The sequence below is a fragment of the Macaca thibetana genome, chromosome 1, assembly GCF_024542745.1.
Source record: "Macaca thibetana thibetana isolate TM-01 chromosome 1, ASM2454274v1, whole genome shotgun sequence".
Taxonomy (NCBI): Eukaryota; Metazoa; Chordata; class Mammalia; order Primates; family Cercopithecidae; genus Macaca; species Macaca thibetana.
In genome coordinates, this window is record NC_065578.1 from 116,803,359 (window position 1) to 116,822,608 (window position 19,250).

The 19,250-nt window shown below is 35.1% G+C and overlaps 1 protein-coding gene across 2 annotated transcripts in view; it reads left to right on the top strand.

Moving 5' to 3' along the window:
* The window catches only part of MAN1A2 (mannosidase alpha class 1A member 2), a 168,465-nt gene extending 152,550 nt beyond the window's left edge, over window positions 1-15,915 (top strand). For both annotated transcript variants that reach the window (XM_050779005.1, XM_050779009.1), the window contains exon 13: window positions 9,947-15,915. In XM_050779005.1, the coding sequence (XP_050634962.1) occupies window positions 9,947-10,079 (133 nt within the window). In that variant the 3' untranslated portion in view covers window positions 10,080-15,915. The remainder of the gene's footprint in view (window positions 1-9,946) is intronic.
* Window positions 15,916-19,250: the final 3,335 nt, after the last annotated feature.

Here is a 19,250-nt window from a genome sequence, read left to right on the forward strand (position 1 = left end):
TTTTTTTAAAAACTTTTAAAATCAGCTTTATTGAAATATCTTAAGTGTACAGTTTATTGCATTTTGGCAAATGTTTAAGCCTGGGTAAATGTCAGCCTTAGTTGATACATGGAACATTTCCATTCTAATTTGGCAGTCAGTTCTACCCACCCCCAAATTCTTACCTACTTTCTGTCACTATAGGTTGCTGCTTGTAGAATTTAATATAATTTGATTCATGCAGTGTTAGGGAAAAGGTAAAGGATAATCATTGTTTAAGGGGTATAGAGTTTGAGTTTTACAAAGTGAACAATGTGAATATACTCAACACTACTGAACTGTACACTTTAAAATGGTTGGTAAATATTTTGTTACGTGGCTTTTACCACAATAACATTTATGTCTGGCTTTTATTGCATACTGCTTTTTAGGTTAATCCATGTTGCATTTATCAATAGTTCATTCCTTTGTATTAATGAGTATTATGCTCTTGTTTGGATATACCACATTTTATTTGTCCATTCACTTTTTGATGGTCCATTAACCGTATGTTTTTTAAAGGAATCAGAAAAAAAGAATTGTTTACCATTTGACTACACTTAATCTTGCTCTTAATTTTTTCTTTCCAGTAATTTTCAAATTCATCCATTAAAAGTAATTTCATCTAATTTGCTGTTATTAAATAAATAAATATTATAAAATAATTTGCTATTTATTAAAATTCTAAATGTTTTTAATCTAGTGCTTCGAAAATCAGAAACGTAGGAGCTAAAATTTGTGGCAACAATTTTTCTCTCAAAACTCAGGTAAATATTGTTGCCTGCAGTTTATTGCCCTAAGTTTGTCCTGGTTTTTAAAAAATGTCATTGTCTTCTAGTTCTTCCTTTGCAGACAATTTTAGTAAGCAAGTTATTCTTGATTCTTAGTTTGGTTTGCTAACTTAGCTACTTTTTCTAAAGGAATGTATTGTCGTATTGTAAAGAAAGCTAGTAGTAAATGAATAGAGTAATAGATTTGTGATACCAACTTGATACCAATTTGTGATACCAATTTACCTCTAGGAGGTAAGTATATGTGCACTTCACTGTAAAATTCTTTCAACATTTCTATGTTTGAAAGTTTTACAGGCTGGGCATGGTGGCTCATGCCTGTAATCCCAGCAGTTTGGGAGGCTGAGGCGGGTAGATCACCTGAGTTCAGGAGTTTGACACCAGCCTGGCCAACATGGTGAAAACCCGTCTCTACTAAAAATACAAAAATTAGCCGGGCATGGTGGCACACAGCTGTAATCTCAGCTACTTAGGAGGCTGAGACAGGAGAATCGTTTGAACCTGGGAGGCACAGGTTGCAGTGAGCCGAGATCGTACCACTGCACTCCAGCCTGGGCAACAGAGCAGGACTCCATCTCAAAGAAAAGTAAGAAAGTTTTATAAAATATTGGGGGCCAAAGGGAGGGGAAAACTAGTAAATTATCCAGAATAGGTATTGGTACTAATGTTATTGTCGTATCCCCTCATAGTTTTAATTGTCTTTTTTACTGCTACTGTTATCTTCATTTGCTTATGAAGTTATTCTCAGTATAAGCAAATGAATGCATAGTTAGCTAGCTATCAGACTATTAAAGCAAATTCCCTGAGCAAGGTTTTGAAGTAAGTTCAAAGACAATTCTGATAGTGGCTTTGTCCATAAAACATCAGTAGTAGTGCAATTTTTTAATTTCTAAGCAAAAGTGCTAAGAAATATATTTTGGAGAGGGAGAGAATCAGTGGGATCATTGAGGGTGAGGATTCTCAGATGAGGGGAAAAAAAAGTTAGAGAAGACTGAAAAACAAAGCCACTGTTTCCTTTCGTTTATCTTTTATCTTGTCTGTAACTGGATCTTGAAGTTAGCCTCCTACCATGAGAGAACTATTTTTCCAGCTGGATGAAAAGAGTAACACCAAGTTCCCTATTCTACTGTTTTCTGCTCACTTACTTCTGGAGAAAAGCTAAGTCAAATCAATATGTACTTATTAAATACCTACTTTCTCAGAGTTGTGTTATTTGAGAATTAAAGTATATGAAACATATACTCCACCCGTAAAGAGCTTGGAGTCTAGTTTAGAAATCTCTTACCTTTAGGCATGGACAAATTTAATAAAAGTACGAAGTATATGCAGTTGGCCCTCCATATCCATGGGTTCATGGATTCAAGCAACCGTGGATTGAAGATACAGGTTTTTAAAACTTGCATCTGTATTGAGCATGTGTAGACCTTTTTCTTGTCATTAGTCCCTAGGCAATATAATATAGCAACTATTTACATAGATTTAAAGTGTATGGCAGCATATGCATTGGTTATATGAATATATGATACCATTTAATATCAAGGATTTGAGCATTTAAGGATTTTTGTATCTGCGAGAGGTTCTGGAACCAATCCCCCATAGATACTGAGGGACAACTGTATTTGGTGCTAAATAGAAAATAAATGTTTTAGAAATTCAGAGAAGGAAATTTTGGTGCAGGCTAGAGTAGTCATGAAGAAAGACTAAAATGATGCTGAATTAGTAAGATGTTAATAGGTGAGGTAAAACAGAAAGTAGCTTTGTGAAAAGAAGGATTCAGCCTGAAAAAATACCTTTAAAAAACGCTAAAGAAACTAGACCGACTAAAGTACATTCACTAGGAGAAGTAGTAGGAAATAGAGTTCTAGAATCAAAATCAGGGAAGCAGCATGGATGACTCTTGAGGACATTATGCTAAGTGAAATAAGTCAGACAAATATGGGGTGATTCCACTTCTATGAGGTCCCTAAAGTAGTCACATTTATGGAAGCACAGTAGAATGGTGGTTACCAGGGACTTCGGGAGGGGGATGGAAATTAGTTTTAGTTTTGCAAAGAACAGCGTGAATATACTTAACACTACTGAACTATATGCTGAAAAATGGTTAAGATTGTAAACTTTATGTCATGTGTTTATTACCACAATAAAAAAAATAAGGAAAGCAATGGCATGCTAAAAAGGAAATTATAAGATAAAATGCAAAGCACTCATACTTTAACTCCAACGTCCTCTCCTCTAACCCCTTCAGTCCAACTTTTCCCTTCTTTAAAATTATCTTTCTCCTATCCCACTGTTTCCCTCCATTATTCCTAAAATGTTAATATTGATTGCAAAATCGCATTTGAAATAGTACCTTGGTATATAATTTATTTGGATTCTTGCAGTAATTTAAAATAACAAATTATATTCCAGGTAAACAATTATGGCTAGGATGAAACTAGAACCCCAAAGAAAGAAAAGTAACTTGTTAAATTACTGCTACAAATGCAGTTGTACTGAAGAAAATATAGATGTATTTAATGTCCATTTTCACAAAATTCTAGGAAGTCATGATATGAAGACAGAAAGGAACTAGTCATCATGAAGAATCAGAAAGGATTTCTAAAAGCAAGTTCTTGCTGGACCATCTAATGTTCTTTTTGGGTTGGATTAATAATAGACATGAGGGTAGGGGATTCCATGAACATAATTACATGTCATTCAGCAAATTGTTTGACACAGTCTTTCAAAATGGATGAGTGGAACTTCTGCTTTCTCTAAAGATGGAACCAGATTTAACCTTCTGCCTGAAATAAATGGCAAAATATATATGAAACAATGGTTTTGAAACACCAGACGGGAGGCAAGGAAGGACAGTAATCTCTGAGAGATAGGAAACAAATGAAGTGAGCCCTGTGATTGCCCCAGCTGATGGTCTTGATAGAGTTTCCAGGACATGGTACAGGGAGGGGACTTGAGACAAAGCCCAGCGCACTCCCTAAGGAGATGAAGCTGTGAGTGTGGGGAAACTAAGATAGCTAGAATTCACAGGACAGTGCCAGAGAGGAGAGAGCTGCAGAGAGAATTAACCAGGGGAACCCACTGGAGCATTCAGCAGAGTGCTGATCATCACATGCATGTGAAGAACCTACCTGAGGCGAGGGAAATAATCATCCTAGAAGATTAAAGGCAGCAGTTTCTGGCACTCACATAGGGCCATGTAGGGTTGCAGGAACAGTGCCTGTTACTAGCAGCCAGACTGGAAAAATTCATAATTCAAGTGGCACTGGGTAGAGCGAGTACTCAGGAAGGTTCTGCCTGAATAGTGGGGAATAACCAGCTGCTTTGGACCTATGTAGCAAATAATGAAAGCAAGACCTGAAAGGATCAAACTGTTTCTACGTGATATAACTACATCCCTGAACAAAACTGAAGATTTATATAAAGGAATATAAAAATAACTACCACATAACAATGTAAAATCCATAATGTCTAGCATCTAGTCAAAGTTTACCAAGAGGCAGTACTATGTGATCAATAATTATGAAAATAAAACCAACTTAGAACTGATAAAGATGTTAGAATTAGTAGACAATGACAATTAAAATATTTATGATAACTGTGTTCCCTCTATTCAAAAAGTTAAGTAAAGACCTAGAAGATACAAAAACCCAAATCAAACTTCTCTAAACGAAAACTGTAATGTTTGAGTTGAAAAATATACCAGATGAGATTATTAGCATGTTAGACATTGCAGAAGTAAAAATCAGTGAACTTGAAGACTTAGCAATGAAACTATCCAAAATAAAACAAGAGCAAAAAATAAGAATCTTATAAAAATAGATATCAGTGAACTATGAGACAACTTAAAGTGGTGTAAAATACATGAAATTAGAATCTCCAAAGAAGACACAAGAAAGTGGACCCCAAAAAAACCCTTTTTTAAAAGAAATAATGGCAAAAATCTTTCCAAACTTGATGTAAACTATACACCCACAGATCCAAGAAGCTAAACAAACTCCAAGCACAAGAAACATGAATGAAGGAAACTTCACCAAGACACATCATAATCAAATTGATCAAAACCAGGGGTAAAGAAAAAAAAATATTTAAAGCAACCAGAGGAGAAAGACAAATTAGGTAAAAAGGAGCAAATATAAAAATGGCAACAAGAATAAACCACAAAATTTTAAACCTTCAATATAGGAAATTGAAAGACTTAAAGTAATTTTGCAGAGGATCTTTATATCATGACAGCTCATGAATTTCATAAAAATAAAAATATTTGCTGCTGAAGATTGACTTCAAATTCTGAAAAAGCAAGAGTTTACTATAAAACATGACAAAAACCTATTATAAAGAAGCCTATCTGATTACCCAGTGAAAATGCATAATTTAAAAAAACCCAAAAAGTGCCAATATGAACTATCTAAGAATGAAAGAAAACTTGTCATTTAGCAGCACATATACTTTGGCAATGAATACTGGAGAAAAGTTAAAACTATTTTTACTTTTCACATTATTCTTGGAAAATCACTGTTCAAGTCCCTTTTATAAGTACATATTCACTAATAAAAACATGGTAGCAGAAAGGGATGTAGTATATTTTGAATGGTATATGTTTTCTTTTATGAGGAAATGTTATGGATGGCCCACATCTTTTATGAGGTGAAACCATTCTGTAAAAATATTAGCAGAAGAAAGTAAAATTGATTAAAAAAAAAAGTAAAGAAAAAATTTTTAAAAAGAATGACGGTTACTTTAAACTTCAAAACAACAGCAGTCAAAAGAGACAGAGGGACATTATATAATGATAAAAGGTCTTGTCCAACAGGAAAATATCACAGTCCTAAACACATATGCACCTCACTGGAGCTCCCAAACTTATAAAACAATTACTGATAGACCTAAGAAATCAGATAGACAGCAACACAACAATAACAGGGGACTTCAGTACTCCACTGACAGCACTAGACAGGTCAACAAGACAGAAAGTCAACAAAGAAACAATGGATTTAAGCTATACCCTGGAATAAATAGACTTAACAGATATATACAGAACATTCCATCCAACAACTGCAGAATACACATTCTATTCAACAGCACGTGGAACTTTCTCCAAGATGGACCATATGATAAGCCATAAAACGAGCCTTAATAAGTTTAAGAAATCTGAAATTATATCAAGCCTTCTCTCAGACCACAGTGGAATTAAACTGGAAAGCAACTCCAAAAGGAACCTTCAAAACCATGCAAATACATAGAAATTAAATAACCTGCTCCTGAATGAGCATTGAGTCAAAAACGAAATCAAGATGGAAATTAAAAAATTCTTCAAATTGAATGACAGTAATGACACAGCCTATCAAAACCTCTGGGATACAGCAAAGGCAGTGCTAAGAGGAAAGTTCACAGCCCTAAATGCCTACATCAGAAAGACCGAAAGAGCGCTAACTGACATTCTAAGATCACACCTCAAAGAACTAGAGAAACAAGAACAAACCAAACCCAAACCTAGCAGAAGAAAGGAAATAACCAAGATCAGAGCAGAACTAAATGAAATTGAAACAAACAAACAAAAAAATGCAAAAGATGAATGAAACAAAAAGCTGGTTCTTTGAGAAGATAAAGTTGATAGACTGTTAGCAAGATTAACCAAGAAAAGAAAGAAAATTCAGTTAATCTCATTAAGAAACAAAACAGGAGATATTACAACTGACACCACTGAAATACAAAACATCATTCAAGGCTGCTATGAACACCTTTACACATAAACTAGAAAACCTAGAAGAGGTGGATAAATTCATGGAAAAATACAACCCTCCTAGCTTAAATCAGGAAGAATTAGATACCCTGAACAGACCAATAGTGAAGCAGAGAGATTGCAATGGTAATTTTAAAATTACCAACAAAAAAAAGTCCAGGAACAGATGGATTCACAGCAGAATTATATCAGACTTTCAAAGAAGAATTGGTACCAATCCTTTGACACTATTGTAGAGGAAGAAGTAACCCTCCCTAATTCATTCTGTGAAGCCAGCATCACCCTAATAGCAAAGCCAGGAAAGGACATATCCAAAAAAGAAAACTACAGACTGATATTCTTGATGAACCTAGATGCCAAAATCCTTTACAAAATACTAGCTAACGGAATCCAACAACATATCAGAAAGATAATCCCTCATGATCAAGTGGGTTTCATACAAGGGATGCAGGGATGGTTTAACATATGCAAGTCAATAAATGTGATACCCTACATAAACAGAACTAAAAATCACATGATCATCTCAGTAGATTCAGCATTTGGCAAAATCCAGCATCCCTTTATGATTAAAACTCTCAGCAAAATCGGCATACAAGGGACATACCTCAATGTAATAAAAGCCATCTGTGACAGACCCACAGCAAACATAATACTGAATGGGGAAAAGTTGAAAAGCATTCCCTCTGAGAACTGGAACAAGACAAGGATACCCACTCTCACCACTCCTCTTCAACATAGTTCTGGAACTCTTAGCCAGAGCAATCAGACAAGAGAAAGAAAGGGCATATAAATTGATAAAGATGAAGTCAAACTGTCACTGTTTGCTGATGATATGACCATTTACCTTGAAAACCCTAAAGACTCCTCCAGAAAAAGCTCCTAGAACTGATAAAATAATTCAGCAAAGTTTCCAGATACAAAATTAATGTACACAAATCAGTAGCTCTTCTATACAACAACAGTGACCAAGTGGAGAATCAAATCAAGAACTCAGCCCCCTTTACAATAGCTGTAAAAAATGAAATAAAAACACTTAGGAATATACCTAACCAAGGAGGCAAAAGACTTTTACAAGGAAAACTACAAAACATGCTGAGAGAAGTCATAGACAACCCAAACAGATGGAAACATATCCCATGCTCATGGATGGGTATAATGAATATTGTGAAAATGACCATACTGCCAAAAGCAATCTACAAATTCAATGCAATTCCCATCAAAATACCACCATCATTCTTCACAGAACTAGAAAAAACATCATAAAATTCATATGGAACCAAAAAAGAGCCCACATAGCCAAAGCAAGACTAAGCAAAAATAACAAATCTGGAGGCATCACACTACCTGCTTTCAGACTATACCTCAGGCCATAGTCATCAAAACAGCATGGTACTGGTATAAAAATAGGCACATAGACCAATGGAACAGAACAGACCAGAAATAAAGCCAAATAGTTACAGCCAACTGATCTTTGATAAAGCAAACAAAAATATAAAGTGGGGAAAAGACATCTTTTCAACAAATGTTGCTGTAATAATTGGCTAGCCACATGTAGAAGAACGAAACTGGATCCTCATCTCTCACTTTATACAAAAATCAACTCAAGATGGATTAAGGACTTTCACACCTGAAACGATAAAAATTCTAGAAGATAACATTGGAAAAACCCTTCTAGACATTGACTTAGGCAAGGATTTCATGACCAAGAACCCAAAAGCGAATGCAACAAAAACAAATATAAATAGCTGGGACTTAATTAAACTAAAGAGCTTTTGCACGGCAAAAGGAACAGTCAGCAGAGTAAACAGACAACCCACAGAGCGGAACAAAATCTTAACAATCTATACATCTGACAGAGGACTAATATCCAGAATCTGCACCAAACTCAAATCAGTAAGAAACAATTTCATCAGAAAATGGGCTAAGGACATGAATATACAGTTCTCAGAAGAAGATGTACAAGTGGCCCGCAAACATGAAAAAATGCTCAACATCACTAATGATCCGGGAAATACAAATCAAAACCACATTGTGATACCACCTTACACCTGCAAGAATGGCCATAATCAAAAAAATCAAAAAATACTATATGTGGGCATGGATGCAGTGATCAGGGAACACTTCTGCACTACTGGTGGGAATGTAAACTAGCACAACCACTATGGAAAACAGTGTGGAGATTCCTTAAAGAACTATCTTTTAACTTCTAAAAGTAGAACTACCATTTGATCCAGCAATCCCATAGTGGGTATCTACCCAGAGGAAAAGAAGTCTTTATACATAAAAGATACTTGTACACGCATGTTTATAGCAGCACAGTTCACAATTGCAAAATCGTGGAACCAACCCAAATGCCCATTAATCAATGAGTGGATAAAGAAACTGTGGTATATTTATATGATGGAATACTACTCAGCTATAAATGGGAACCAATTAACAGCATTTGCAGTGACCTGGATGAGATTGGAAACTATTATTTTAGGTGAAGTAAATCAGGAATGGAAAAACCAAAACATCGTATGTTCTCACTGATATGTGGGAGCTAAGCTATGAGGACACAAAGGCATGAGAATGATGCAGTGGACTTTGGGGACTTTGGGGGAAGAGTGGGAGGGTGGCGAGGGATAAACGACTACAAATATGAGGCAGTATGTACTGCTCAGGTTATGAGTGCACCAAAATCTCTCAAATCACCAGTAAAGAACTTACTCATGTAACCAAATGCCACCTGTACCCCAATAACTTATAGAAAAAAAATGAATGACAGCAGAGTCCTCATCAGAACAAATATTCCTCCTGAACATAGATAGAACTAAACAAGATTTTGACAAATCAAACAACAAATTAAATAGATAATACGTTATGACTAAATGGGTATATCCCAGGTGTGGAGGGTTGATTTAACGTTTGAAAATCAATCAATGAACTAAAAAAGACCACCTCAGTAGACACAGAAAAAGTCTTTGGCAAAATCCAACACCCATTTCTGATAAAAACTCTCAGCAAACTAGGAATAGAGGGAAACTTCTTAACCTGATAAGGGCATATATGAAAAACCTACAGCTAACATCATATTGAAAAATTGAATGTGTTACTCTTTAAGATTAGGAACAAGACAAAGGTGTCTGCCCTCTTCACCACGCCTGGCCGGAATTTTTTTTAAACTGTTTTATTTCAGCAGGTCTAGTTGTTCATCTTACTGGATTTCTTATACACTGTTCTGAAACCTCTTGTCTTTGTGTTTAGATCATTTGGGTGACTGAGGTTTATTTCTGTGATGTTTTTCATCAAAGCTGCTCAAAATAGGTTGCTGGTTTTCTCTGCCATTATAAGTGAGCTCACTTCATGTTCTTGTTGAATTCTAACTGAAGCTCATTTCTCCCCTTTTTATTTTCAGATATTTGTATCTGCTGTTCTCCGGTGATGACCTTTTACCTTTAGACCACTGGGTGTTTAATACAGAGGCTCACCCTCTGCCTGTGTTACATTTAGCCAACACCACACTTTCAGGTAATCCTGCTGTCCGATGAAAGCAGTTCCAGAAGGACCATTCTCACCTGTGTTTTGTTTACATGGACCACTACAGAAATTAGTTTGGAGAGGCGGCTTTTGAAAACCTGGACCTCTATGTCAACATGACAGGGTGAAACTATTCCCCCTAAGACTTTTCAACTTGTAGATACGTCAACTTTGAAATTATTCCATTTTATACCTGACCAAAACATGTTCTGGTATATGTAGGACAGAGACCTGGATGTGCTTTGATCGTTAATGAGGTGGTCACATGAGAAATGTTGCCTGTTTCTACTGTATTGTTTTTAGAGTCCTGAAGTCTGGAGGCTAGACTTCCTGAAAGCAAGCCAAGAATATAGAGCACCTTGCAGGAGTTCAAGATGGCCTTTGGAACCAATTATATATTTGTTTCCTCCTACAGTGGAGCAGCATTCAAATCAAATATTTACATATTGCTTATCACTTTTTCTCCATTTTAATAATGGAATGAACTAAAATAAACAAGAATGAAAGAATAGTATAATTGTATCAGTAACAAGAAGACTCAAAAAAGAAATAGGAGTACCTAACCCTATCTGAATTTTCAAGTTCCCCATTGGATGACCAGACTGGCAACCATTTCAAATCCCAGTCTATTTCATTGAAATTTCTTGGTTAAGTTTAATTTTCTCTGGGGGCATGATCTCAAAAAGAATACTCAAATCTTTTTCTTCATATGGAATCATCGAAACTGCTGTTTATCATAATCACCACTTATGAGCCTGGGTTTGGGATTTTTTGCATGTAGTTCAGTCTACAGTTAGTAGCGTGACAGAAAGTGGGAAGATGCCGCAGTTTGTTGCCTTGAAACCTATTCTAAGAGCAATCCTTGGTTTTGTTGGTACTTTATTTTTCCAGACCAACACATCTACCAAGTAAATTTTATTCACTTTAATTTCATAATAAAGTTAGTACAGTCACTCAACTTACAACTTTTTTTATGTGGCTTGGCAAAATTCACTATACTATTAGGCAGCTCTAAATTTGCCTTGATAAGCTAAATAAGTTACTTTTATAACTTATTAAAGCAAAACAAACCCAGTGAAACTTTCTTAAATATTCTATCTGGAATAGGGATAGGGGATCTTTTATTTATAATCTCATCAGATGAGTGAGTTGTTCACAGATATTTTATGTATTTTAATTTTCTCCAAGAATATTATAGAATTCCAAAGAATCAGAATAGTTTCAGAACAATTTTCAGTGTTAAAAGAGTGGTGTTATTACACTAAAATTGGAACACGTCTAAGGGACTTTTATCTTATCAGTAGGTTTTGCATTGATATTTCTTTTTAAATAAACTACTAGTTCTTTATATTTCGGCAAAAAGAACTTAAATTTTATCAGGAACTATAAGATAAATATCTAGTGCTTAACAAATTTTCTGTCCTTAAATTTATGTGACAGTGCAAGATACTTTTTTGCTCTTTTCATTTAATGTAGACATCTTCCATTGACATTAATAAAAGTTAGAAACAGTTTAGTATAATATTTACTCTGAATTTGAAGATTTCATGAAACAAAGTTCGTACAAGAAGCCCACCTTGGAATTCTGAAGGCTTATTTTCTTGTTTGATAGCTTTTCTTTTTAACTTAGCTTTTAAGTTGGGAAAAGACTTGATTAATTAATATAATATTTTCTAAGGTTGATCATCTTACACCACAAATCATTAATTTTGACAGTTCTGCTGATGATCCGTAAATGATAACCACTGCAAAAGTTTTCAGTATACATAGAAAACAAAGATGCAGGGCCAGTTACAATAGTCCTTAAGAGAGTTAAATTATAGCACATGTTTTGACATTGTAATATCTTTTACTACTTGAACATTTAAATTTCTAAATGAGAAAGTTATATATACTACTGTAACTCTAGAAGGGAAAAGGGAAAGTATTTGGTTCTAAAAAACATTAGCCTTCCTCATAAAAGTAGCACAAGCCCACTTATGAATCACTGAGAAAAAGTGAAAAACCTGAGTTGGCCAAGACCCAGAGCAGCAGTGCAGATGGCATTGAACTCTCTGAATTCTCTTTCACCTTGTTGAGAATAATGCAGCGTAAAGGGACCTTCTTGGTTCCGCAGGAACTTCTCAAGGAATGAGGAGACAGAACCCCTACTCCCAAGTGCTCTATTTGTATTACCCAGATGACTGAAGCTTAAGAGAAGGCAGGGAAGTACGCAAGCAGAGCCAGTTCTGGTACAAACAAAGAATTTGACAGGGACAATGGAAGGGTCTTCTTTACCACTCCCTACCTTCTGTGTGATGGAAAGACTAGAGCTTATAAAATTACCATCATTTTTTAAATCTCCTGAATACCAAAGGCAATTAAAGTCAGCTACAAATGACTTGCCAGTGTCATGTTTTATTTTTGTTATAGATTTTTAAATTATTTCCTTCAGGATCAATTCTTATCCCATATAATGCTTAGCTTCCAAGAATGTTCTTTCCTTTCTTCTGTCTTTTACAGCTCTTTGCATTTTTTAGACCTTAATACTCAGGTTAAATATTCATTGCATTTATAAGACCTTCTGCAAAAAGCCCAGAAATGGTCCTTTCCAGGTGCCTCTTCAAAGAGCTGACACTTTACCTTGTGCCTTTGGCACAAATGTGCAGAATAGATAGATCAGTTGGTGCATAATAGAAAAAACAGGAATTTTGAACACTCTTCTTCCTTCTACATTTATTTCTCTTCATTTTAGAATCACACTTTTTATGTTAAACCAGATTTATTATTATTATTATTATTCAACCAGTATTAAGTTGTTAAAACCAAGAGAATGGGGCCCTAACCAAAAAGAAGTCTCAACTCGAAAAATAAGTCCCCAGTCAGGTGGTTCTTACTTTCTTGTGGGTTGCATATTTTATGTCTCTCTAACATCAACGTATTCCTGACTTTCAAGCAGATGTTTATATGTAAAATGAAACCTGGGTATTGAAAGGAAATGCGTTCTTTTTATGGAGTATTGACCCTGATCCTCTATGATGTCATATAGGGCAACTCAGGGCTATACTTGCTAGATTTTAACCAAGCAGTTTGAAATCTTAATCATCATCCTCTCATCTTCTCCGCTCTCCATTGCCAAAGTCTTTGTCAAAACTCCAAATTTGTTGATAAAAGATTGTGTTTGCCTTTCTCATTATAATGCAGTTTCTCCTTAAGCCTGGAGTTTTTTTAATGAGTGCATGAGTAAATGAGAGAATGCGTGAACGAACATTTATGAAGTATCTAATATGTGCCAAGCATTGTTCCTGGCACTTTCAATCATTAGAATGTTTTATGTGATTCCACAGCATTTTCTGTATGAGAGTAGCTCACAACATTTTAAACGTTTCCAATATGAATCGTGTTACAAAATTCTTAATTTTATATTTCATATAAAGAGGAAAAAGAAAAGGTTTATAATATATTTTAAAACAATGTGTTATTATATAATACTAACAACTATAATTGTAGTTAATAAGTAAAATCTCTTGAAAATGTCAAAGAAATACTTGATTTCTGATGCAACTTTGACTAAAATATTTACTTTAGAAATAAAAACATTCTTATTTTGCTATATCACTTTAATTGCATAATTAAAAAGCAGTGTTTTATAGAAATGCTGGTTATTTTATATTCAAAAAGATTTTGTCACATAATTCATGGGTAAAATTTGCAATTGTAAATTGTCTTTCCTCTGGTATGGGCCCTATTAATAGTCCCATGCTGTTAAATATAAAGAAAAATATACTAAAATATTCAGAGTTCCAAATAACAGTTCCTAGTAGTAATATTTTGAGTTATTTTTCTTTAGGTTTCCTTATACTCAAATTGGCTAGCTCCTATGTTTTCCTCTCTCTCTCTATTATATATATGATCAAGATCTATATATGTATATAAATACAATTATACACAGATAAATTTTTAATACTTTTTGTTAATTAACAGTTGGAAACTGGTTTTGGCTGCACTAATAAGCAGAATTTAGAGTAACTATATATGATACGGAGATATTTTAATCCATTTATTCTGGCTCAAGAACACGAATAAAGATGATTTCCTGTTACTTTAGCTCATTCAGAGCATGATGGACATGCTCTTTTTGATCTATAACTGGTCAGCAAGCTTCCAGATAATATTTTAGGCTATGGGAGCTATACAGTCTCTCTTATTACTCATTTCTGCTGTTGAATTGTTGAAAACAGGTATAGATACCATGTAAAGAATGGGCGTAGCTATGTTCCAGGAAAACTTTATTTACAAAAGCAGAGGGAGGGCTGGATTTGGTCCATGGGTCATAATTAGTGACTCTGATCCCAAGTTTATTTTGTGTTAGACCTTCTAACCTTTGATCTGCATCTTTTCTCTCTGTTTTGATTTATGTAATTCATTTTTAAATCAAAATGATGTGCATATGTATGACTGTGTGTACCTGTATAACCTAAAGCTATTTATTTTGTTATCTTGAAAGTAGATACACTCTTCCTGGAGTCTGTTCAGGTTTCAGGACGATTGACTATAATGAAAGAGGCAGAATGGGGGTAAGGGAAGATGGGTATGCTATCCGCCATTATCTTTGCCTTGACATTTAATGCCATAATTTCAGATTCTCTATGTAAAATGAAGGTCTGTGTATTGTCAAAATACTATATTCTCCAAGTCCTCATGCTCATTGACCCTCATTGACCAGGATTCTGGATTGCTGGAGCTGCAGAAATTCATCCACTTGGGTACTCTTAGAGCTCTACAACAAGAATATGATAGAATGTTTGATCTTTGTGCTGCAGAAAGCAAACTTTTGAAGAATTCTAAGCAACAGAAAATGGGTTATGTGACTCATTTGCTATTTGGCAGCCACTATTCCTTTTTTAGACTGCAGAACGGTACTGCCCCTGTTACCTCTAGAATAGCCTGAGTCTGAGGAGTGCAGAGAAAAGGTGTATCCAAAAGGAGAATCCGTTTCTCTTGCATAACTCTCCTCAATTCCTTTACAAGTCAGTAGCATTATTTCAGAATGTCTATATGCATCATTTTCAACTAAAGCATACCTCATCCTTAAACTTCCACTATTTAACAGCTAATCCATTTCAAACTTGGTTTGAGCCTAACAATTGCAGAAATCATAAAATGCTTGTGAAATTACACACCATATTACTAGCAGATACATTGCAGTGCACCAATCATGCTAACAGATAATAGATTTTTCTTTAAGAAGTTTGTCAAATATTTCACTATCTTGGGAAATTTTTAGAGGAGGGGAAGCCTGTATTCAGAATGATAGAGGGAGCAGAGACTTACTGTCTGTCTTCCACATTATAAATGAACTGCCTTTCCAGGTCCAACATGCTATCAGGCTGCTTCAGCTCGGTGTGAATGTAAGTGTGGGGACTCACACACACACACCCATACACATACATACTAATATGCAGAGGATTTTAAACAATTGCAAATATCTTGTGGCTATTTGATTTCTACAAAATTCTACTGTAAGATGTATACCAGAAAACATAATAAAGATAAGCTCAGTTCTTCATTGGGAAAAAAATATTTTTTAAAGAAAATTTAGAAGTTTTTGCTGAATTAAATAAAATATCTTCAATTTTAATTACTGCATTTGGAAGTTGAAATGCCATCCTTCAGTATCACTGGTCTCAAATTCATTGATAGAATTTTTTCTTAAACTAGTAAGTGGGGTAAGTATAATCTCCTAAATTGGTACCCACTGGCTGCTCCTGAACTGATTTCCAGTCATGTCCTCTAGTATGTGGTTTTTATAAATTAAAGGTAATATTGTATATTAAAGTTCAAATAAAGATGTTCTTTAAGTGAAAATTCTTTGTTTAGCCTTCATTTTTACCCATTGATGACAGTTTAGTTTCTTCCTATGTACAGAAGAGCAACTTTGGCTTTTACAGTAACTGGTGGCCTTCAGTCTCTCGTTCAGAGAGTCTTTCTTCTGGATCAGCTAATCTTTACATTCTTGATGTTACAGAAAGATGAAGAACTAGCTTAGAGAGTCGGATTTTATTCCAACTATTTTGAGAAAACAAACCATAGACTTATGTGACAACCTTATAGTATTACTGTAATGTTATCTCTAAGAGCTAGTCCAGTCCAGCCTCTGAGATCATTAAGCTTAAAGACTGCCTCAGTCACTGAACCTCATTCTGTCACATTAAAATCTGACCTGACCTTTCTTAAGTGATTCTTGGGCAAATATAGGCCCAAAAGGCTTGAGCAATAGTATCAGCTGGACTATAGATAGTGGTTTAGTCTGTCAATACTGTAAAAGCACAGGATATTTAAAACCCCTTACCCAGGGAGCATCAAATAAGGTAGTGGTAAAAACCTTCTGAAATGACAGCCAGTTTACATCCTTGATTTCTTAATTCTTCCTGGCACAGTGGATTTCAACTTGATAAAATTTTTAAACTTAAGAAATTACATTGTGGATGTATCAAAATTAATTGCAGACTTATATTTTCCGGAACAACTAAAACTAAAACAGGACCAGAAAAAAAATTAAAAAATAAGGAGCTCTAAGTGACTATAATTTGATAAAATCTGGACTTCTCTTTGTTTGCCAGGTAACCGAAATACCCATCTTTATTTCATTGGATTGCAAAGGAACTGTCATTATGCAAATAGTGCTCAGAATGGTTCAGATAGTGAGTGAGCCTGCACCCTTCTTGGTTGACCTAACAAGTTTATTTCATTCTATTTTTATTGTGGTAAAATATATCTAACATAAAATTTACTGTTTTAACCATTTAAGTGTACAATTTGATGTCATTAATAATTACATTAGCAATGTTGTGCAACATATTGCCACTACCTATTTCCAGATTTTTCACCATTCCTAACAGAAACTCTGTAACCATTAAACAATAACTCCCCAGTGCTCCCTTTCCTCCCCCAACTCCTAGTCCGTTCTCGCATTGCTAATAAAGACATACTTGAAAATGGGTAATTTATAAAGAAAAAGAAGTTTAATGGACTCACAGTTCCACATGGGTGGGGAGGCCTCACATAGCAGAAGGCAAAGGAGGAGCAAAGGCATGTCTTACGTGGCAGCAGGCAAGAGAGCTTGTATAGGGGAACTGCCCTTTATAAAACCATCAGAGCTCATGAGACTTACTATCACAAGAACAGCACGGGAAAAAGCCCACCCCCATGATTCAATTACCTCCCACCAAATCCTTCCCAGAACATGTGGGGATTATGGGAGCTACAGTTCAAGATGAGATTCAGGTGGGGACACAGCAAACCATGTCACCTGGTAACCTTGAATCTACTTTCTTTTTCTTTTTTTGAGACGGAGTCTCGCTCTGTCGCCCAGGCTGGAGTGCAGTGGCCGGATCTCAGCTCACTGCAAGCTCCGCCTCCCGGGTTTACGCCATTCTCCTGCCTCAGCCTCCCGAATAGCTGGAACTACAGAAGCCCGCCACCTCGCCCGGCTAATTTTTTGTATTTTTAGTAGAGACAGGGTTTCACCGTGTTAGCCAAGAAGGTCTCAATCGCCTGACCTCGTGATCCGCCGCCTCCGCCTCCCAAAGTGCTGGGATTACAGGCTTGAGCCACCGCGCCCGGTTGAATCTACTTTCTAAGACAAATTTCTTAACCCTACTAAATCGCAATTTTCTTGCCTCTAAAAAAGGGATAATACAGGATTTCTAGGATAATTAAATGAGAAAAATCCAGACAGCCCAAATTTAGCTTAAAGCTTTAGTTGTTTTTACGTATTTTTGTTAGCAGATTGGAGTAATCATTTCTAAAGGAATAGAAAAAAAAATAATAAGGGCAATTAAAACAGGGCAGTGAAGAGCCAAGAAAACATCTAATTATACCTTCTCATTTTAGGCACAAGGAAACTGAAACCCAAAAGGGAGGATGAAATGAAGGCATTAGATGATCTTTAAGATAGTCTTTCAGTGTTATCCTTCATGGTTCTATGAAATAAGACGTGTATTTTTGTTGTGGTTATAAAAAAATTTAATATGCAAATACATTGATAATGCATGTGAACCAAGCAGTTTAAAAACTATGGCAGAAGTCACTTTTTGTTGGATACACAGCAAAAATATATACAAAAAGTTAATAGCAGTTATCTTTATATGGTAAGGATATAAAAATTTCTTGCAATTTCCTTTTAACTTTTTAAAAAATGTTTTATTGAGATGTGATTTACATAAAATATTCCCACTCTAAGTGTATGATTTAATGATTTTTTAGTAAGTTTATAAAACTACAACTATCCCACAGTCCACAAATATCCCATTTATTGATTTACAGTCAATCTCCATTTCCATCCCAGCCACTGGTAACCACTGGTCTGCTTTCTGTCTCTGTAGATCTGCCTTTTAACTAGACATTTCATATTAATGAAATCATACAGTATGTAGTCTTTTGCATCTGGCTTCTTTAACCTAGCATAATGTTTTGCAATTAAGGTTTATCAACGCTATAGCAACTATCAAGAGTTACTCCTTTTTACTGCTGAACAAATTTCATTGTATGGATGTACCATATTTAACCATTCACTAATTGATAGACATTTGGGTTGTTTCCAGTTTTTGGTTATTATGAATGATGCTGTTAAGAATATTTGCATACAAGTCTTTGGGTGGATATATGTCTTCATTTCTCAAGTATATACGTAGGAGTGGAATTTCTGAGTCATATGGTAAAGTTATATATAACTTCTCAATAAATTACCACACTGTCTTCCATAGTACTGTTTTTACATTCTCACTAGCAATGTATGACGGCAAGGGTACCAGTTTCTCCACATCTCCACTAATACTTGTTATTGTCTTTTTATTATCTGCCTTTTTAATTATAGCCATTTTAACGAGTGTGAAGTTGTATCTCATTGTGGTTTTAATTTGCATTGCTCAAATGACTAATGATGTTGACCATCTGTGATAGTAACTGTTCATGTCTTTGGCAAAATGCCTATTCCAAAATTTTGCCCATTTTAAAAATTGAATTGTCTTACTGAGTTGTAAGAGTTCTTTATATATTCTGTATTTATTTTCTCTGAGATTGTGGTTTGTCTTCGATTTTTTATTCATGTCTTTGACATGCAGAAAAATTTAATTTTACTAAAGTGTTATCAATGTTGTCTTCTATGGATTATACTTTCCTTTCCTAATCCAAAGTCACTG